The sequence below is a fragment of the Pseudonaja textilis genome, chromosome 2 (genome assembly GCF_049901715.1).
Source record: "Pseudonaja textilis isolate UNSWEBS1 chromosome 2, rPseTex1.2, whole genome shotgun sequence".
Lineage (NCBI taxonomy): Eukaryota > Metazoa > Chordata > Lepidosauria > Squamata > Elapidae > Pseudonaja > Pseudonaja textilis.
In genome coordinates, this window is record NC_141991.1 from 162,154,496 (window position 1) to 162,177,333 (window position 22,838).

The 22,838-nt window shown below is 37.9% G+C and overlaps 1 protein-coding gene and 1 long non-coding RNA gene across 3 annotated transcripts in view; one reads left to right on the plus strand and one right to left on the minus strand.

Moving 5' to 3' along the window:
- The window catches only part of LOC113449596 (transient receptor potential cation channel subfamily V member 6-like), a 30,559-nt gene extending 15,735 nt beyond the window's left edge, over positions 1-14,824 (plus strand). The window contains exons 8-15 of the mRNA XM_026720684.2: positions 3,376-3,588; positions 4,247-4,333; positions 5,655-5,731; positions 6,164-6,329; positions 6,940-7,006; positions 8,230-8,498; positions 11,894-12,000; positions 14,480-14,824. Of these exons, the coding sequence (XP_026576469.1) occupies positions 3,376-3,588; positions 4,247-4,333; positions 5,655-5,731; positions 6,164-6,329; positions 6,940-7,006; positions 8,230-8,498; positions 11,894-12,000; positions 14,480-14,750 (1,257 nt within the window). The 3' untranslated portion in view covers positions 14,751-14,824. The remainder of the gene's footprint in view (positions 1-3,375; positions 3,589-4,246; positions 4,334-5,654; positions 5,732-6,163; positions 6,330-6,939; positions 7,007-8,229; positions 8,499-11,893; positions 12,001-14,479) is intronic.
- The window catches only part of LOC113449599 (uncharacterized), an 86,984-nt gene continuing 65,183 nt past the window's right edge, over positions 1,038-22,838 (minus strand). The window contains exon 4 of one of the 2 annotated variants that reach the window (XR_015742092.1): positions 1,038-1,508. This is a non-coding gene — a long non-coding RNA (uncharacterized LOC113449599). Of the gene's footprint in view, positions 1,509-18,066; positions 18,537-22,838 lie in introns of those variants that run through there. The other variant, XR_015742078.1, reaches the window with a different exon arrangement.

Here is a 22,838-nt window from a genome sequence, read left to right on the forward strand (position 1 = left end):
AACATGATAAAGATTAATCTGGAAGTTGTTCCATTATTCAGCCTTATTTGATCCTCCCCCCACCAGTTTATTTCTTTCCTGTGGTTAACTTCTCATTACAAAGTTGCAATTTATTGTGACCTTGTGCCAAAAAGCCCCTTCTTGTGCACCCCCACATGTGTCACTTTCCAAATTTGCATTGTATTTAAGGATGCAAGAAATGCAATTGCATAGTAAAGAGTTTTAGTCTCTGAAATGTAATTCCCCAAATAGAAGAATCTTCACAAGTCTTTATGGAACTGTAGATGGTGATGAGATTTACATCCTGCCATTATTTTATTGTTTAGTTTGGTAATAACAAGCATTGTAGCCCTTTCTTTTTATTTTAAGGCAAGGGCTGTAGCTCAGAGATAGATAATTACTTTGAATTCAAAAGTTTTTTTTTTTTAAATTCCTGGCATGATGGAGATACCAATGAGGATCACACTTGCCTCAAATCCTAGTAAGCCATTGTTAGTCAACTTTGCCACCTTGTAATGGTTCATTTCATCTCTGGCAGTAACTGACAATACAGATCAATTGTCCTGCAAAGATAAATTGTTTGCCTACTAAGACCTTGTTAACCTTACTGGATTTTGCATGTGCTCTCTGGCTGTCATGTTAAATTTAATAACTTGTGAGCTGTATGGGAAGTTTTTTTTATACACGGTCATCATTGACTTTACAACACCAATTTCCAACTTTACTTTGGTGAAGGTTATATATGACATTTGACAGCTTTTGAATTCTTTAAACCAGAAACATAATCAGAAAAAAGTAGCTGCATTTTGTTAAAATCATATTCACAAATGGCAGCACTCTGAGTAATGATACAATTCGCTTAAAATTTCTTATATATATTCTTATTTTTTTTTTATAAAAATCATACACACACATACACACATATAATTTTTTAAAGAAGTTTTTCGATAGAATAAAAACAATACAGATTTTAAGTTCAACATAAGAAAAATAAAAATAATAAAAATGTGAAAAAAAAGAAAAAGAACAGAAGAAAAATAGAATAATAAAGACGTGGTTCCCAATCTTAGCAGCAGTTAAAAGTACATTTTATCATTTCTTTCTAAAGATTCATCAAAAGTAATTCTAAAATTCTAATGCAGAAAAAGGTGAATGATCCAAGTAGTTTAACAGCATCATCAAATTATGTTATATAAGGATTTATATGATTCACATAGAATTCTAAGTCATAACATGACTTGCATCATCCATCCATTTAGCATTCTGATTATAATGGTGCATCACACCTAATCACATAATTTGTGATTTCAAACTGTGATTAGAAAATATATCTTCAATTAGGCTTTCTGATTCTGTTTATTGGTCAGGAGTAAAACATGGCTTTGTAGTTCAGGTTTCATTTCAAACTGTAATCAAGTTTCATAGCCATGGGTAGGCATGATTCGTAAGGTAAACAATTCCATATAAATGAATGATCTACCAGTTTTTCTTCCCTGAATTCAGGAGACCTGGGATACTAAAATAATGGATCATATTAAGTAATCAGTAATTGCAACATAGAAATGTCAGACTCTGGGCCCTACAATATTACCCATCTTGAAAGTTATATGAATTGAAATACAAATAGATAGACATTTGAATGCAAAAGAAAATAATAAGAATAAATTCTGATTGGGAAACAGAGTGAAACTCAGCAAATAAATTATATCCAATCTTTTTTAAAATTTCTGAGAGGTCAAGAGAAGCTAGCCATCTGGCCCAGAGTTGCCAAGATTGCTCAATCTAATCTAAGACCAGATTCCTTGTGTGTCTAAGTACACTTGATCAAATAAAGTACTCGATTCTTTTTTAAAACTTCCCTTGTTTATCATTGGCTTATCAATGTAACATATAGTCAAGCAGTTGATTTGAAAATATATGAGAGGGAGAGACCTTAAAATACATATTAACTTAAATAAAATAGTGAGAGCGCCTGATGAATGAGGAACATATAACAAACTGTGCTTCAGTAGGAACATACCTGCTGAAAAAGTGTGGTATCTTTGCAAATCAAATCATCTTATGTTAAAAAAAAGTTTTCAAAGGTAACACCAATTTGCTAGATTGGGTATATGACAAAGGGCTGCTTAATTCATAAATATACTGTATAAATTATTGCTGAGTTCTCAACTATACGATAGTCAATTGAATTGACAGATCAATCCAATACAAAGCTACTGATGGGTACACTCACTGGAAAACACTGATAAATGTCAGTAAAGTAATATTTGGATAAACTGCAGGAGAGTTTGCTTTTAAAAAGAATCAAGCACAAAACTAGCTAAAAGGACTGAACCATTGAACCTTTGATCAATTTCTTATTCATTTACAGAATGATATAATAAGAATATGATCTAGAGATTACTTTCAATTTCGAAGACATGCGTTTTCATGATATGGATCATTTTCTAGCATATACTGAAATAGTATATTGTCTAAATACTCATGTGCGGAATTTTGCAAAATATATTATTAAATGTAGCACTTTTTGTATATAGACTTAATATGCATATGCAAAGTGCTAGCTGCCAGGCAGAAGGGACAAAATATGAACCATAACCATTACGTGTACTTAGGGTAACTTGCAGATAGGATTAAAGTGTTCATATTAAGTATTGGAAAGGATTATGTAAGGGAAAGGATAGTCCAACTAAGGTAAGTCATCAATTAAATTCATGGCAAAAAGCCCTCAATCCATGGTTAAAGGACAGCAAACTAAGAAAGTCCCATGTACTGTAGAAGCTTCCCATTCCATAATCCCAGTAATTGATATAATAATTCAATAATTTAATTTAGCTCTTGCATTCACACCTTTGGAAATCAAATATTTTCAAAGAACTTAACTTTCTTTAAAGACTTTAGTTCAGCATGAAAAGAATTAGAATGACAATTGGTGCATTTGTCCAGTGATGATTATGTTCTTCTCGTTTAAAAGACACCCATTGATTGCCAGTGGTTTGAGGACTTAATTCAAAATATCTTTAAAACTGCATGACTTGTTATGAATCTGCTGAACTCTTAAGATCTGCAGTAGAGGCCTTTTGAAAGTTTTCCCAGGAGTGCATGAAGAGCTCTGCCCCGACTGCTCTCCAATTAAGGAATACCCTTTCTTTCGAAAGTTCAAATGTCTTTCTCCTGTTTTTAATATTTTCTTTTTTTCTTTGGAATACTGCCTTGCAGTTCTTTGTGAAAGAAGGTATATAAGTGTGCCCAATATATAAAATTAAGATAAATAATAAATATATTATTAGGACCACACCAGTGGCTGGTTTTTGAAATATGGGACTTTTAGAGTTAATTCCAAGGGTTTTTTTCCCCCTTGCCTCTTCTTTCCAGGCTCGCCGTATCCTAGATATTACTCCTGTGAAGGAACTTGTGAACCTGAAGTGGAACACATACGGGCGTCCTTATTTCTGTTTCCTGGCTCTGTTTTATGTCCTCTATATGATTTGCTTCACCATGTGCTGCGTTTATAGACCACTGAAAAATCGCTCAGATAATCAAACGGACGAGCGGGATAACACCATCATTGTGCAGAAAACATTGGAGGTATATCGGTGCATAACTACAAGTTTCTCTGTGAATCTAGGCAAATTGTGAAATAACTGTCTTCAAAATGTAGCACAGAAGAATCAACAAAGTTAAATAAAGTTTTAAACTTTGTAAAAACTCTTTGAAAATGCTCCCAAGCGGCCACGAAGAAAACGACTACCACAATTGTGAGAACAGTTTAAATATAAGGAAAAAAATTCACTGAATTTGCCAGCAAGGCTCTGACTTTCACTAGCTTTTCTCAAATGAGTCGTTCTCACCTGATCCATAGACGAATAATACACATTTCTTAGATCTTAGAAGATTAAAAAATGAAAGATGTTTCCTGGTATTCAACTGTACCTCTTCAGCCTGTAAATGGAAATTAGCATTAATTTACAACGTTCCCTGCTGTAAAAGCAAGGTAGCTTTCTTTCTTTCTTTCACTGGCCTATAGTATTTGGTTTCCTGTGTTCAGGAAAAATTTGGAGGTGGGGTAATGCATGTTACTTGTGCATCTTTCCTTTTGGTTCATCTTTCCAATCACAATTTCACTATCAATGTTGCCAAAAGAGAAGTAAGTAAATTAAACTACACTACGTTAATTAAATGTCTTGATGATACCAGTTCCAGGTTTTTCATCATTTCCTTAATTAGGATACTTTCCTGTTTTTAGGAATCATATCTGACATATGAAGATCAACTCAGGCTTGTGGGAGAGTTAATTACAGTGATTGGAGCCATGGCAATTTTACTCCTAGAGGTAAGGACGAAAGAATAAAGTTCTAATAGAACTGATCTTCATTGAAGTATACCAACATCAGATTGGCAGTTCTATCTGTCATTGGAGAGACCCTGTATACCTAAGCAATCCTATGTTATCTGGAATCAATATAAGTGTCTTCAAAAACATGATGCTCCATATGCTACCTGTACTTCTGACTTTCTTGTTGGGAAGTATCCAGAATTAATTTTTGTTTTGGAAATAAAGTAAGTAATTATAGATGAGCTGATTGTGGATGAATACAGCCGGTAATTGTTAGCAGGACCTGCATATACTGTAATAAAATAATTGATCGATATTAACGATTTGAATTCATTTTTAAAAATCACTGTCTTACTGAATGTTACAGGCTTAAGGTATTTTATATTTTTAATCAGAGGTCTCCAGACTTAACAACTTTAAGACTTGTGGACTTCAACTCCCAGAATTCTCCAGACAGCTATTCTGGGAGTTGAAGTCCACAAGTTTTAAAGTTGCCAAGTTTGGGGACCCCTGTTTTAAATTGTACCCTGTTTGGAGCATTTTAACATCTTTTCACCTTTTGCTTGTTTAATTACCAATATTAAAAAAAAAAATGAATGTCTGTATTCTGCAAAATTACTACTCCTAACACGAAGTGATTTAGATCGCTGACTTATCAAAGTGTTGCTAACTAGTGAAAAGGAGGTGACATTTTTGATTGCTGATTGTTGTAGTGTATAGGTTTCCCTTTATAAAATCATGTCAGGTTCAGGAAGCCCTTGACTTATAACAGTTCGTTTAGTGACCATTCAAAGTTACAATGGCACTGAATAATGTGACTTACGAACTTTTTTACAGTTACAACTTTTGCAGCATTCCTCATGATCATGTGATCAAAATTCAGATGCTTGGAACTGGTTCATAGTTATGACCGTTGCTATGACCCAAGGTCATGTGATCATCTTTTACGAGCTTCTGATGAACAAAGCCAATGGGGAAGCCAGATTCAGTTAACAACTGGGTTACTAATTTATCAGTGATTCATTTAACAACTATGGCAAGGAAGGTCGTAAGATGGGGCAAAATTAACTTAACAACAGAAATGTTGGGCTCAATTGTCATAATTGGGCTCAATCATAAATCGAGGAATTGTTGTTGTTGTTGTAGTGGCATTGGCCTCATACTGGCTTGTTTTTCTCTATTTTTTCCTTGACCCGGGCACAAAATATGTTCTGACCTCTATACTGTTGAAGCAATTTCTAGAGGTAGACTTGACATATTGGTGATTTCAGTCCTCAGTTGATTATAAACTTTTGATATATATTTCATTTTTTTATAGATTCCAGATATTCTAAGAGTTGGAGCCACAAAGTACTTTGGACAAACTATCCTGGGAGGACCTTTTCACATAATAATGTGAGACTCTACAGTTCCAAAACTCAAATACTCTTTTTTTTCTTATATATACTCTGCCATTGTAATTTTCCTTTCACCATTTTTCTCTTCTTTTACTATCCGCTTCAAATCCAGATTTCTTTCTTTTCAAATTTGTGTCTCTTAACATCTGTTTAAGTTTTGGTAGAGTTGACTGCTGAATTTCCTGAAAAAATTGAAATTCCTCAAACGTTTCAACGTGAGGCACATTAAAATGGACAACAAACAATTTTTCACAAGAAATGCCTTGTTCCAGCAAAAGGGGAAAAAGAGACTCTCTCTATGAATGCACATGAGCATATATTTACATGTATTGTCTGCTCATGTATGTTTAGGGCTCAATTCTATCTCAATTAATTTTAGGTTGTATTAATTAATTAATTACTCATTCTTACTTATATTTACCATTTACAGCATCACATATGCCTGTGTGATCCTGATAACCATGGTAATGCGACTCACCAGCACAGAAGGAGAAGTGGCCCCCATGTCCTTTGCCCTGGTGTTGGGCTGGTGCAATGTCATGTACTTTGCACGAGGATTTCAGATGCTTGGGCCTTTCACCATCATGATACAGAAGGTAAGGAAAGCAAAGCTAAAAACTGAAGTCAAACTGAAGAAGAATTCCACAGGTGGTCCTTAACTTACAACTATAAGTGAGCCTACAATTAATGGTTGCGATGCAGTCATAAGTCAAGGCGTTGCATGACTGAATAAATTTTGCAATAGTTTGTTTGATAGTTGTTAAGCAAATGCCGCAGTGATTAAATCAATGAATTTTTCCCAGTGGGTGGTTTGTGTGTTTGTTTTTGTCAGAAACTGGAAGTCAATGCCAGAAACTGGCTAGAAATGTCACAATTTCTGTCACAATGGCAAGGAATGCTGCAAATGGCTATAAAGCTGAGCTGATTGCTAAGCAGCCAAAACGCAATCACATGACTGCAAGGGTGTGTGTAGATGTTGTAACTTCAAAAACAGGTTGTTTAGTAGCTTTTGGGTGTGTCCAGTGTAATTTTGAATAGTTGTTAAGTGACTGGTTGTAAATTGAGAACTACTTGAATTTATCTCAGAAGGACACCTTTTCTAATAATTGGAACTGAGAATTTAAAGATAAGAAAATAGTGGGTTGGGAACAGTAGAGTTGGAGAAAAGTTAAACAGAATAACATTATTGTTTTATCTTCTCTACAGATGATATTTGGTGACCTTATACGTTTTTGTGGGCTAATGGCTGTTGTCATATTTGGCTTTGCCTCAGGTGAGCTCTAAAGAAAGATGTGAACTTCCAAGATTATCTCAGTATTCTTTGAATATGCAGTCTGAGAAACTCTTAATGTTCTTATGCTATTCATCATTTCTCCAGTGGAAAAAAAAATCCTCTATATTTCCAGTTTTTTAAATTGTACCCATGTTTTTGTAATAGTAATGATTTTCATAAGAACCCTGGAATTTTATGGAATTTCAAAGTGTGCAAGATATTAGCAGATAATATTAGCAATATTAGCAGATAATGCAATGTAAAACTTAAAATATTTGATATTCAATGCTGAGTTTTCACTGTCATGCATGTGGAAGTGCTGGACATATGTTCAGTGAATATGATCAGTATACCAGCTTAGCAATATTGACTGGTGTCTTTGAATAAAATGCCTTATAATTTGGAGTGGGAGGCTCCAAATTAGTGGAAGAAATGGAGGAATAAATAGCAGGAAATACTGGTATCAGTATGTTGGTGGCCATTTTTAAAAGGGATTCATCCAAAATGTGTTAAAATTTGGGGTCAACGTGCTCCTAAATATTAGTGGAAGAAATGGAGGAATAAATAGCAGAAAAAAATTGTTGTCAGTCTTTTGATGGCCATTGTTAAAACTGAGAAGAACAAGTCCTTTGCTCTAATCTAGCATGATTTTTATGTTTGGGAATTCTATAGGAAATGTACTGAGGTTTCTTATTGTGCAACCTTTTAAGAACAGAATGTTCTTAAGATACAAAGTTTAAAAGCCATTATTTTAAATGGTGATTTACCCTGAGCCTTCTGCTATCCTGACTTCTCTATATATATATTTTTTGAAATGTACTATTGCACATTATTCCCTACCGAACACACCTAATGATAGATTTTGCTCCTTTTCATCCATACCTGCATATCACATGTTTAAAATTGCTTGCCTCTCATCTGCTTTTGTGGGACTTCCACAGCATTGAATATCAGCATCCAGTTATTCAAGTTATGGAAGAGAAGAAAAGAATTTACATGCCGGCCTTAGAATTTTCATGAGAATTAAGAGAGGCTATTAACCTTCAGGACAAGTAACTCACAGAGAAAACATCAGCAGAAAGGTAGATAAGGATTTAAGATTCTTGTGGCAGAGTAGTTGAAAGGAATAGTGTAAGATGAAGATTATCCGGTTGTGTGTGGATATATATGGATATATATAGGATATATATGTAGCTGACTGCTCATTTTTGTTTCATCAACAGCTTTCTACATCATCTTTCAGACAGAAAATCCAAGCAATCTGGGACAATTCTATAATTACCCCATGTCTCTCTTCAGTACGTTTGAGCTCTTCCTTACCATCATAGATGGACCAGCCAACTATGATGTGGATCTGCCATTCATGTTCTGTGTGGTGTATGCTGCTTTTGCTATCATTGCTGCTTTGCTCATGCTCAACCTGCTCATTGCTATGATGGGTGACACTCATTGGCGAGTAGCCAATGAACGAGATGAGCTTTGGCGAGCACAGGTGAGATTATAGGCATGCAGTGCAGTTCAATCTATTGAGAAGTTATCTATTTTTGCTGCTTTGGACATGTCTGCAGTAGAAATTTAGACTACTTTACAAATGATTTACTTGCTATGGCTCCCAGTGAAGCATTTCTGGTGTCTGTGACTCTAAAGGGTACTGGGGTGTCCCAGAATTATATTTTATAATTTTCCAGTATAGTATATTTTGAAGAAATCATAACAATTAAATAAACTAGTCTATGTTAAGGTAAAATTATAATATTGATATGCTCTTATACTGCAAAGTTGTGTTATGGATGCCACTACTATTAACTGGGAGCTAATATAATGTTAACGCTTTCTAAATATTTTATTTTCCACTATTGATAACACCATCATCACACTTAGCTAGAAGCTGCTGCTAAATTAATCTGGAATTTTAATTCATTTAATGAATGAATTCCAATTCACTAAATGAATGTATACTTTTCAACATACAGGCTTGTAGATATGAATGAAAAATGTACGGGTTCAGATCCACCATGCATGGCTAGTGAGGGAAGAAGTGACAATGTACTCATATGGAAAGAACTGAGCCCAGAGACAATCTAAAAACCTCACAATTAGTTTCTAGAATGAAGCATGCAACCTGTGCAAAACATTGAGCTCACAACAAACATGGTAGAACTCACTTTTGTGCCAACGTATTATATTACATTCAAATCCATTTCCCTTTTGGGTATGGGTAATGTGTAACACAATGTAATGTTGAAATTATTTTTGAATAGTTAAAGCTAAAATTAAGATATAACCATTTGAAAGGTACTTAGAATAAAGAAACAACTGTGATTATTCCCCCATGTACCTTTTCTCATTCCTGCACAGTAATGCTGTGTCCACGTTGTACAACCTGCAAAGGCCACTTCATGGGGTAGCATGCTCTGTCAGTCAAATTCTTTTCTGTTACAGATTATCATCAAGGCTACAGAAAAATTGGCCACTTAATATATAAAAACAACTCTCATAGTACATAACAGAATCACTTATTAAGCATGATTGTGAAGGCTGTGACCTTTTTTGCATAAACAGTCACAGAAATGATTCAAGAAAGGAAGCAAGAGCAATAGATTAATCTCAGCATAGCCTTTGAACTACATTAACAAAAGAAAAACATATTTCAATGAGTATTACACACGGAGGGAGGGAGGGGGAGAGAGAGAATGAATGAATGAATGAATGAATGAATCTACCTAATGCATATGAGTAATATTTTTATTATATATGTGTATATGTGCATATGTATGTGTGTGTGTGTGTGTGTGAAGTTTTCACGGGTACTTACATGTATGGCATTCAGCTTTGTTCGGGTATTTTCCCACGACATTGTAGTTGTGCTTTTAAAGTTGTAGTAATGTTTCAGCAGAATCTCATCTGCCATCATCAGGCTTCTGTATTGTGTTCGTCTGTGAGTCAGAAGAAATAGCTGTGAACATCTGACTCACAGACGAACACAAGACAGAAGCCTGATGATGGCAGATGAGATTCTGGCGAAACATTGCTACAACTTTAAAAGCACAACTATAATGATGTGGGAAAATACCCGAACAAAGCTGAATACCATACATACGTGTGTATATATATATATATATATATATATATATATATTCATTCTTAAGTTTTTGCGGGTATTTATATGTATGGTATTCAGCTTTGCTTTTAAAGTTATATATAACTTATTTATTTATATATATATATATATATATATATATATATATATATATATATATATATATATATATATATATGTAATTTTGCCTTTGGTAACAGCTGTACATCTTAAAAATCAAGGCAACCTACTTTTCCATTTGACAACCTGATAGTCCAAGAGTACAGTAGCACAGTGTACATGCTAATACAATCCAGAGCAATAACATTCTATTACCAACAATCAATTAATTTTCCTATACGATAAAATGTACTATAACTTAATCTCAGAATATTGCCCACCTAATTCTCCCTCACTTCTCCCTTTCCCTCCTCAACCAGTTCTAGAAAAAGACAACAGGGATGCAGTCTTTGCTGTATTAGCTTATCACATGTCTTGGTTTGGAGAATTTTTTAAAAAGAAGCTAATCAATCACAGAACATTCTTTCACTTGAGATGAAATTTCAAAACATGGGATATCTTGTTAGTCTGGAACACACAAAAGGATTACTTTATGTTCAGGATGTTCTTGCCTATGGCTGTTGAGCTGAAATCTGAACAGTTTGAAATCACACGCCTACAATCTGATTATGTCAGCGAGAATACTTATATATGAAACTTTATTTTACATAACTTGCTAGCTTGTGGTTTTAACTGAATGCCACTATTTATTCAGTGCTTGTAAAATTAAACAAATCTTAACTGTTTGTTTATATGAAGTGTATAAAGACAGAGCTACTTCACAGCGATAATAGAAAAATAATTCAAGCATAATCACATTTGCCACTGAACATTGTGAAGTGGATTGTGAAGTGGAAGGAGCCCCATTAGCTAAGTGCACCTGGCTCTACCTGCTGAGAAATGTATTGTGAGGCAGTGTGCAGATTGTATTATGGGTATTTCCTTCAAAACTCAGCTTTCATTTATAAAAGCTGAATTGTTTATATTCACATGAAGCCTCCCACCATAGTGGAGAATTCATTATTTTTTTAAAAACAGTTGTATTCCCTACCAAATCAAAAGACTCTCAACACCATTAGCATTTAGCATGGTTGAAGTAGTAGTAAAATGCACCATCTCACCATCTCTTGTCATCTAAAAATACCATAGGGGAGAGAGCTTTACCAACTTCTGGGGATGTAGAATTGCCTTCTTGTCCATGTCCCCTAACTCCAGCCCTCGCTGAGAGATTCCCACAGGATGGGTGGGTTTAATTCAGAAAAAGCAGTGCCTGATAAGACTTAGAGCTACACAGATAAGACTCTGTAGGTCGTTTATCAATATTTTGAACTGAGCCCATTTGAACATTAAAGGAGAGATGTTTTGTGCAAGGATGGACTGCCCACCAAATCTAATTGCCACATTCTGGACCTGTTGCTGCCTCAAGATTGACCCAGAGGCTTTATAGAGCATGAAAAAAGTCACCTAGCCAGATGATGATCAAGACTCCCAAATATCACTTGAATCATCTTAAGTACTTGTCTGTTTCTAATTTTAGCAGAAAATTGCACTGTAAAACAGATGGTTGCTTTTGATTTTGTGTCTGGTCCCATTTGTATGATTCCCCCCCCCCCTTTTGGTTCCACTTAACTTAATTCTAATAAATTAAACTTAATGAATTATTTGAACCACTTTCTATTTTATTTTTGAATACAAAATTTTGCCTGGTTTTGTGGCAGGATTGAACTGATCTGTTTGCTTTCATACAGGTTGTTGCTACTACAGTCATGCTTGAACGGAAACTCCCACGATGTCTTTGGCCTCGGTCTGGCATTTGTGGCCAAGAGTACGGGTTAGGAGACAAGTGGTTTCTCAGGTGAACTCCTTTTACCTAACTGTATATTGCCTACAGGAATAGTGTCCAATATAGTTAATAAAATTAGTTAAAATATATCTAGGCATTTGGGAATAAGAACATAAAAAGCTGTTTATACCAAGCAGATACAAAACACTAGTCTGTTTAATTCAGGCTAAATTGATATCCAGCTTTTTAAAAATAGGCTTTTTGTTTCTTATTTGGAAATATCAGTGACTGAATCTCAATCTGGAAATTATGTTTTCTAACCAAGGGCAGAATTTGAGATTGGCACTCAAATGTGAAGTCAGAGGATAATAATACAAACCATGTCCGATACTTCTATTATTGCTTTCTACTTTGCGGGATTCAAGTTGCCTAACTATTACAAAGTCCAGATTTACATGCCCTACAGTTAGGTGTACATCCATTCCCATGCTATCAAAACTGGGTCCTAGGTTCAAACCAGAATTTTTGTGGTTCAAATATATTGAGAGCTGGACAATAAGAGAGCTTTGTCAATGGCATCAGAATCTGGAATCTGCTTGTTGGAAAGTTAGATTGATTAGTTGTGGCCTTTAACTTGTTTTCATAATGAAGGGAGCTTGGCTAAACCTGACATGTTAGTTTCATGATGCTTTTATTTTTATTTTTTTAAAATCAAGTTTTTATTTATTATACTTATAATCAATACATAAACAGTGTTGCACCTAATCATCCTACATTTTGGTGCAAACTGAAATAACAATCACATCCCTTACATTCATCATACTTATATATATACAATTCTAATATTGATGCACATATTTGTAATAATTTATAATCCTTCATTAGTTAATTATTCAACATTCCAATACGCCCTTCTTATGCCAATCACCATATTATTTAAATATACACAATAATTCCTTATTCAATTTCTTCTTTTGTTGTGTGTGTGTGTGCGTGTGTGTGTGTGTGTGTAATCTCTTTGGGCAAGCAGTGTGGTTCCACATTTCAGTACAAACATGACCATAGTTACATATCCATCTTTCTTATTCAAATTCATATCACATTATTACTTTTTCTGTTTTCTTTTAAATATTCCCAAATATTATATTCATTAAACTTATCAAATTTCAGTTCATAGTTTAACTTAATTCATTTTTCTTAAAATATTCTCATATCTTGCTTTACAATATTATCTAGGATTCTTATTTCTTTTCTATATTCATTACACTTATTACTTTTATCTGTCACATTAGCAATTTTATCACATACTATTATTTCATTTATTATTCAATAATTCCATCCTCATTCTATTAGTTAAAAAATTATCCACTTTAGTTGTCAATTCGAGCTTACCACCTATTTGCCTTATGCTTTCCTCCATTTATTCCCTTTAATTCATTATAATTACCTCACTCTACATTAATAACAATTACTACATATCACATATACATATATTTTAAGTCAGATTCTGCATAGTATTCTTTCTCTCAATCACCTTGTAAATCATCTATATATTGTAAAATATTAATCTATTTAATTAATTATAAAAATCTTTCCTTCAATTCCTTATTCTTATATATACCTTGCAGAATCTTCTTCCCTATTATTCTTTTACCCATTATCTCTCACCCTTCTAACTATGTAATTTCTTTTCATTCTTATTTGCTTCCTGTTTCTCTTTCTTTTCTGGTCCTTTCTCTTAATTCTCCTTTTTCCCATTATTATTTCCCTCCATTTCTCATTCCCTCATTTATTTTATCCCCTCCCTTTCTTCTGCTTTTTCCCTTTAACTTTCCGAACCATTCCCCATTTCATTATTACATCAAACCACAAATTTTTAGCTTTAATTCTCCCCCCGTTTAAATGGTCGTCGTTCCATTTGATCTTCAAGACCGGTTTCCTCTTTATTTAACTCCTCCCCTTCTGGTTCTCTTTGTTCTTCTTCAAACTGAGGTACCATTTCTAATTTTTGCAATATATTGCTGCACATTTCCAGGCTTACTTTCATCATTTCTTTCATAACTTGTAGATCCAAAATAGTTCTTTATTCCTTAATTCCGGGGTACCTTAATATCCATATGTTTAGTCTGATTCACACTCTGCTCACAACTGCACCTCTCCAGCACAGTCTTAATTTCCCGTCTTTGTGGTGGTCATTTTTGACCACCGCTGCAACTTGTCTTCAGAGGGGGTTTATCCTGTCAGGGAAGGGAGATGTGGCTCCCCTCAACCCTCCAAGCAATTCCCCCTTTCTTCACCATCCCTCCAGGGTGGTTCCAGTCCCAATTGGGACCCTCCAACAAGTGAACTCGGAGCGAAACTGCGCACAATCGCGGATTCTGCTGCGACCACAACAGTAGAGCAACGGAAGCCAGTTTCATGATGCTTTTAGTATGAGGAGTGTGGCATGTGTTCTTTTAGGATTTTTTAAATAAGCCACCCAGGTTCATCTCGAATTGGATGGTCTCTAAAATAAATAAGTCATTACTTTTATTTGCTCTCCTTTTCACAGGGTGGAAGAGCGTTTGGATATCAGCAAGCACAAGATGTTACGTTATGCAGAGGCATTTAAAAACCAAGACAAAGAGGATTTTGATAAGTATTCTGGGAAACTATATCAACCCGAACCTTTCCGAATCAAGAAAGAAACATCTCCATCGGTCTCACGAAGTACTACTCAAAGTAGCTTCCACCGTGGTTGGCAAATCCTGCGGAACAATACCTTCAGCCACCTTCGTGGGGAAGTAAATCATGCTTTGGAAGAAGAGATCTATCACGTCTGATATGCCTCTTGAATAACTGGTCACATTTACTGGTGCTTTGTGCTGCTTCACAAATTCTTCCAGTAGCTGGTGGGATCTGGGGGCAGTAATATCAGGATTCAGGATGACTTCAATCTTCCTAAGTTCATCTTTTTCCTTGTTCTCTAAACGACCAACTCTGCCAAAAATTTAGATTAAAACAAGAAAAAAGATAAACCAGCTAACTTCTAGCGTTCAGTGGCGCAGTACTGTAAGCTGGTACTGTGCAGTACTGCAAGCTGCTACTACTGCAATTTGGCAGATCGAATACCACCAGGCTCAGGGTTGACTCAGCCTTCCATCTTTTCGAGATGGGTAAATTGAGGACCCAAATTGTTGGGGGCAATATGCCGACTCTGTAAACTGCTTAGAGGGGGCTGTAAAGCACTATAAAGTGGTATATAAGTCTAAGTGCTATTGCTGTTGCTATTCCAGCAACTTTTTAAAGAGGTTGAGCATTAGTTTATTGCTTTCCCATTGTTCCACCAAAAGATTGAAAAAAGTTGCTGTTATTTTTTATATAGGACTCCAGTGCACTTTAAGTTAAATAGGTGACATGGAATTTTATCCCAGGTACAATTTTTGTAGTCAATAGGATAGTATTCCTTTTCTTGGCTGAATTGAATTCTGCTAATGTTTCCCTTGGGGAGAGGAATAATGAAAAGGTTTACAAACTTAATTGTATTAATATACAGCCTCCTCTGTTTATTCTTGCTGGCTTGGAATCAAGCCTGTTACTACTCTTGACCTGCTACTATACAGGACTAGAATTTTGCTTAGAGCAAATCTAAAAATAAAACCCTAATTAACTAAAATCCTAACTTTAAGTCTAACTTAGTAGGTGAACTTCCCAAAAGTATTGTGTTTCCCTAAGAAGACATCAAGATTTGCTTAAAGTAGTATACAAAGTAATACTAAACATTTTTACTCAGCCAAAAATAACTGCAATTAATTTGAGTGAAATGTTTCAGAGGGCTTTTCGCAGTCTACTTCCAAAGTGATGGTTCAGAGTCAGCCTTTCCTACAGATCCAACTTGAAAAGATCATCTTTCCAAATATAAAGTGAAGCAAAGCAGGTGCTGCTTTAATTTATCTCTAGCTTTCTTACCACTTCAAACTTTACTCCAGAAGGAAAAAGCCAATATTTCATCACTTAAAGCAAATTAATAACTTGTGCCTTTCCAGCAGCTGAGTGGAAAATTACTCCAATTCCTTTGCAGCAGGAACAATGAGAGAAGGTTCTAGCTGGTCATATTCGCCTTTCAGTTGCCCTCGTATATTGACCTGAACTATGTAGCATTAAAAAGTGATGCAGACAGTTTTCAGGCATTGTCAGCCTGATTTCTGCTTGATCTACTACTGCATGAACTTGGCTCTGGCCTTAAGGATGAGTTGGCTTGATTCTCATTCCATAACGAAAATGCATTTTCTATGCACAGATGTCTGACAACTCAGGAATTTCTAGCTGTATTTTAAAGTTTGTCACACTGGCCAAGGGTTCCTGAAGGACTCTGCCTGCTACTAATGACCTTGCTCTTGGTTGAGCTTGAGAAAAGAAAGCTATGAGCGCATTATTAGACATACCTTCAGGGACCAATTAAATGTTCGATGGGAGGATGCCACTTAAATTGATTTCAAACCCAGATGATGCCTCTCTGCCACCTCGGAACTTCTCTGAACTCACAGACTTGGGGTGAGAGAAGGATTTCTAAAGAAGAAATGGGAAGGAACTTTTTTATCCAAGGATGAAATTCAGAAGCTACCTCTTCAAGTTGAAGTTGGAGATTTGTCAGATCACTGTGATGAACTGAACTAGTCTTTATTAGTTGTGGTTATGTGTATTTCCTTTGTAGAATGTTGCACTGTATGTCTGTGAAAATACATATTTGCACATGTATAAAACTGATCTATGATGCTTTAGGGAGTTTGAAAGGTAATTTCATTTTATGTCTTAATATTCTGATTTCATATTCTCTCAAATGAAGTATTAGTTAAATTCCTTAGGGGTTATTAATAGTTTAGTAATTTATCTAGCTGGCACAGATCTTAGTTTCTCCAAGTAATTGGACAAGGATTTGAATTAGATTGGACATTGGTTTGGATTAGAAATGATTGGACAGGCACTGAAGAGGTTACGTAGTCTGCTAATAAAACAACTATAAAACCATAAAACAAAGCAAACAAACAACCAAGCTCAGAGATCACCAAGGACTGCATGACTGGATAAGGACCTGCGCCATGGCTCACATCATCTATGATGTAATTAATGGGGTACCAGGATATTTGGGGCAGGGCCATTGGTCTTTTTTCCTGGACTCTGCCAGGAAATTGTGTTTTAGAATATGCATTAATTAAAATACAATCCTGCTAACAGGAATAGAATACATAGTTTCAGCTCTCTAACATTCAGCTTTTGGAGACACAGGATTTTATCAGTGGTGATTTTTTTTAGTAAGGTAGTAATGAATGAATGAATGAATTCTTTATTGGCCAAGTGTGATTAGACACACAAGGAATTTGTCTTGGTGCATCTGCTCTCAGTGTACATAAAAAGAAAAGATACATTCGTCAAGAATCATAAGGTACAACACTTAATATAGGGTACAAATAGGCAATCAAATCATACTAGGAAGCAGTCAATATAAATTGTAAGGATACAAGCAACAAAATTACAGTCATACAGTCACAAGTGGGAGGGGATGTGTGATAGGAGTGACAAGAAGATTAATAGTGATAGTAATGCAGACTTAGTAAATAGTTTGACAGTTGTTGTGGGAATTATTTGTTTAGCAGAGTGATGGTGTTAGGAAAAAACTCTACTTGTGTCTAGTTGTTCTGGTGTGCAATGCTCTGTAGGGTCATTTTTGAGGGTAGGAGTTAAAACAGTTTATGTCCAGGATGTGAGGGGTTTCACAGCTTTCACAGCTTTTTTGGAAATATGTATTGATGAAGTAAGCAGAAAGATATGAATATAAATCACATTGTAAATCTCTTGAAGCTTGTCAAGATTTGCTTTAGAGGAACTGAATATTGTTTTAACCACCCTAGCCCTCAAGGGAGATGAGTCTAATGATTAACATTGTTAATCCCTTTTGGTCACAATTATCTATAGTGAATTAAGCTAATATAAGTAGAAACAATTGTTTTAATTTTTCTGAGTTCATTTTGTTTAAAGTTGCACTTATTCTTTTGTGTCGTATTAATGTTGACATTTTTTTACACTTTGCTAAAAGCATTTAATAAAATTTGAGATTCAGTCAAAATAAATTTATAATTTTATACTACAAAACATGTTGCGGTCTAAATTGGAAAGTTACAACAATCATATTAAGATTTCACATATAGCGTAGGTTCAAAAATATGATTCCTAATGAGTTAGCAATTTTTCAAATACTGCCATGTTGCCACAAGCCATTTCAAAACCTTTAGTTAATTGAACTTTACAACTAAGCCAGGGCGTATTCTGAATGCCACTAAAAACAAATGAAAAAGCCCAGTGTATTTGAGCTCTTTAGAAATAGCTATCTATTTGTATTACTGTATATATGTTACATCATATTTTTAGCAATATGTTCATTTTTAAGACAAACGTCACATTAAATCTCAGCTCTTCATCCAATGTTTTCTTTATGTTGCAATTGTTTTTCTGGTGAAAAAATGCACACACACACACACACACACACACATGGTGTGACTTGAAGAACATGCTTTTTCACAGTTTCACACGTCTTGGAGAATCTTAACAGCCAAACACATCTCTTCTGATTTCTGAAAACCAATGAATAGTCAGTGTTGTACAGGTTGCAGCATAACAAAATTGACAAAAGTGAAGGGGGTCTGAATACTTTCTAAGAATAATCAGGTGGAAGATTGGATAGCGCCTAGAAACAAACAAGATGATTACTAGAAGCCAGCATGGGTTGTTAAAAACACATCATATCAGACAAATCTCATTACCTTTTTTGACAAAATTAATGGATCAGCAAAACACTGTGGATGTAGTGTACTTGGACTTCAGCAAGGCATCTGAACACAACCTACTTCTTGTAAAGATAGAACAGGGGTAGACAGTACACCATCAGACTGATTCACAATTGGCTGACCTGAACTCAGTGGATAATCCTCAATAGAGCTACATCTATGCAGGGAAACATGCAGAAGGGTACCTCAAAGATGAGTCTTGGGCCCAGTACTGTTCAACATCTTCATAAATAGTCTATATGAGGAGATAGAAGGAGAACTCATCAAATGCAGATGACATGAAGCTGGAGGGAATTGCCAACACCTTGGAAGATAAAACTCAAGATTCAGAAGGATCTTGAGAAACATGCACATTGGGCCCAATCCAACAAAATGCAGTTCAGTGGTGAGAAAAGTAAGGTCCTGCATTTAAACAGGAAAAACAAATGCTTATGTATAGAATAGGCAGTACCTAGCTCAACAGTCTTGTTAGAGGGATCTAAATATAGCAATAGTACTTAGACTTATCTACCACTTTATAGTACAGCCCTCTCTAAGCGGTTTTACAAAGTCAGCATGTTGCCCCCAACAATCTGTCCTCATTTTGCTCACCTCAGAAGGATCGAAGGCTGAGTCAACCTTGAGCCTGGTGGGATTTGAACTGCCAAGTTGCATGCAGCCAGTAGTTAGCAGAAGTAGCCTGGAGTACTGTACTCTTAACCACTGCACCACCGAGTATCCTAGTGGATCACCTAGTAAGCCAGCAGTGAGCAACAATCTGCCAAAAAGCCAATGCAGTCCTAGGCTGCATCGACAGAGGGATAGAGTCAAGACAAGGAGATAGTACCACTTTACACTGCGATGGTAAGACTGTATCAGCAAAAACAGGCTCCCAAGCTCTGATTTTGGCTGCGATGGCTTCCTGAAACCCTCTGCCAGTGAAAATGTTGTAGTTGAGCAATGAGAGGCTAGACCAGGGCATGGATGCAACAAGACTTTATTGTAGCAATAAAGGACTGAACGTATTAGCTCTGCCTAGAGCAGGCTCCCAGCGATCAGCGACTGGCCGGACCCTGCAGCTGGCTTTTATAGCCGGCTGTCGAGGGAGGCCAGCCAATGAGGGGCAGCAAACGCCCCCGCAGCATGAACGGACCTGGGTGGGGACTTTGGCAAGTTCCAGGGACATAACACCCCTTCCCCCCAGATGTGAACACGCATAGTCATTTAAATAAGCGGGCGGTCTGTGCTGGCGTCCCGAGCGTCGTAACTCCGGTGAGTTACCCAGTGTCTCAGAGTTCAAGGAACCCGGTGGGGTTGGTGATGGGGTGCAGCCTCGCTCTGAGGGTTGCACAGGCACCGGTGTAGTGCTTCTGGTTGGCGATGTCGTGGCCCCGTCTACTGGTGCCGGTGGCGGACCCATTAGGCAGTCCCGGTCTACTGCCAACTCCTCTGGTCCAGGTGGCGATGGTGTAGAGGCTCTGGCATGGTCTACGACGGGAGCTTGGTGTAGCACCTGAGGGTCGACCTGAGCCCACGATCCGACGCTGGCGAAGGTACCCTGTCACTTCCTTAGCTGGTCCAGGTGTCTTCTCCAGATGCGGCCGTCTTCCAGCTGGACTCGATACGACCGGGGGCCGGTGATGGCTACTATCACTCCTGGAATCCACAGTGGGTCTCCCGCATAGTTCCTCGCAAATACATGTTCCTGCAAGACAAAATCTCTGACCCCCGTCATTGAAGCGAGAGGGGTGTCAGGGCAATAGTGTGGGTGGAGCCTATCCAACACAGTTCTTAGGCGTCTACCCATTAGAAGTTCAGCAGGGGATTTGTTGGTGACCATGCAAGGGGTCGAGTGTTGACTAAGCAAGAAACGGGAGAGTCTATGATGCCAATCTTCTTTGCTGAATCTGGCCAACGCTTCTTTTGTGGACCTAACGGCTCGCTCTGCCATTCCGTTGCTGGCAGGATGAAAGGGGGCCGTGAAGATATGTCGGATGCCAAGATTTGTGGCGAAACGGCTAAATTCTGTTGAGGCGAACTGGGGGCCGTTATCCGAAACAATAGTATCTGGTAGCCCGTGTGTTACGAATAGGTGAGTTAGAGCCTTGGTAACTGCTAGCGTGGTGGTCGTGGATAGTTGGGCCACGTCGATCCATTTTGAGTATGAATCTACGACTACCAAAAAGGTTTTGCCGTGTATTGGACCCACTAAGTCAATGTGTAGCCTTGACCAAGGCGCGTTGGCGCTTTCCCACTTTGTGGGGTGGTGACTGGAGGAAGGTCTGGATTCCTGGCAGGGTTGGCATGAGCTTACCCACTTGACGATGTCGTCGTCCAAGCCAGGCCACCAGACGTAGCTCCGTGCCAACGCCTTCATCCAGACGATGCCCGGGTGGCCTCGTGTAGTGCCTCTAAGACTGGTGTGCAAGTGAGGCCGGAATAACAACCGGGTGCCCCACAACAGGCAGCCCTGTATGCTAGACAGCTCCTGTTGACGGGTCTTAAAAGGTGTGAATTCGGCTGTGAGGTTAGAGTCCGGCCACCCCCTCCTCACCCAGTCCAGTACCTGGGCGATGGTTTTGTCCGTCTTGGATTTGGTGGCGATGTCGAGAGCGGTGACAGGAAGGTCGAGCTCGGTGACATCGAAGATGGCGTGGACCGGGGCCGGGTCTTCTGCTGGAGCTGGCAGGGGCAGCGGCTGAGGCGTCTGCGTGGCTTAACGTTTTTCCTGGGCGGTGGATGAGCTTGTACGAGTAAGCCGCCAGGAATAAAGTCCACCTCATCATTCTGGGAGACAACACTTGGGGAGTCTGCTTGTCTCCGGAAAGAAGACCCAGGAGAGGTTTGTGGTCCGTGATTAGCTCAAAGTTGTGGCCAAATAGGAATTCATGAAATTTCTTAACCGTGGCCACTGCGGCTAAAGCCTCCTTGTCTATCTGACTATAGTTACGCTCTGTTGCTGAGGGCGTTCTGGAAAAGAAGGCGATCGGTGCCTCAGAGCCGTTGGGTAGTCTATGGCTTAATACGGCGCCAATCCCAAAGGGGGATGCATCCGCGGCTAGTAACAGTGGAAGGTGTGGGTCAAATTGAATAAGGACTGCGTCAGATGTGAGCAGTGACTTGACTGCGCGAAAAGCGGTGTCTTCCTTGTGTCCCCAGTGCCAAGGTGCTTTTTATCTAAGAGCCTGTGTAGAGGCTCTGCTACCGATGCTTTGTGAGGTAGAAATGATGCATAAAGTTCAATAATCCCAAAAGGCTTGTAGCTCGGCTTTAGTGGTTGGCGTGGGTGCCTCATGAATTGCCTTGACCTTGGACTCTAGGGGTGGATGCCTGAGGCGTCAATTCTATAGCCCAGAAAGTCCACCTGTCTAGTGGCAATGGCACATTTTTCCTTTTTAATTTGAGGCCATGCTGTCTGAACCTGTCTAACACTGCTCTGACTCTCTGGAAAAGTTGGGGTCTGTCCCTGGCCGAGACCAATATGTCGTCAAGTAGGGTACTATGCCAGGGAGGCCCTGTAGTATACGCTCCATGAGGGATTGGAAGATGCCGGGCAACACTTACGCCAAACTGGGAGACGCTTGCACCGGAAGGCACCCTGTGGGTCACAATGGTCTGCAGTTCAGCTGTTTGGTTGTCAACAGGAACTGCTGATACGCTTGTGACATGTCCAATTTGGCAAAAATGTTGCCAGGCTCAAAAAGTATGCAATAAATGTTGAATGACCGGGACTGGGATGCGCGCTAACTTGTAGAAAGCAGTTGATTGTTGTTTTGTAATCTGAACAAATTCTCAGGCTGCCATCCTTTTTAAGGGGTGTGACAATTGGCGTCTCCCATTTGGCGAAGTCTGTCGGCTCAATGACCCCTTGCTTTAATAATTTATCGAAGTTCTGCATCCAGTTTAGGCCGAATGGCGAATGGGACTCTACGCGGTTTCAGCCGGACTGGAACCGCTTGGGGTCAACTGCAAATGAGATGGGGTACCGTTATAACACCCCAACTCATTGCTGAATACGTCTGAGTAGTCAGTAAATAAGGAGTCAGTGTCAGAAGCTGAGACAGCATGGACTCCTGTTAACCCTAGGCCGAGGTGGAGGAACCAATCAAG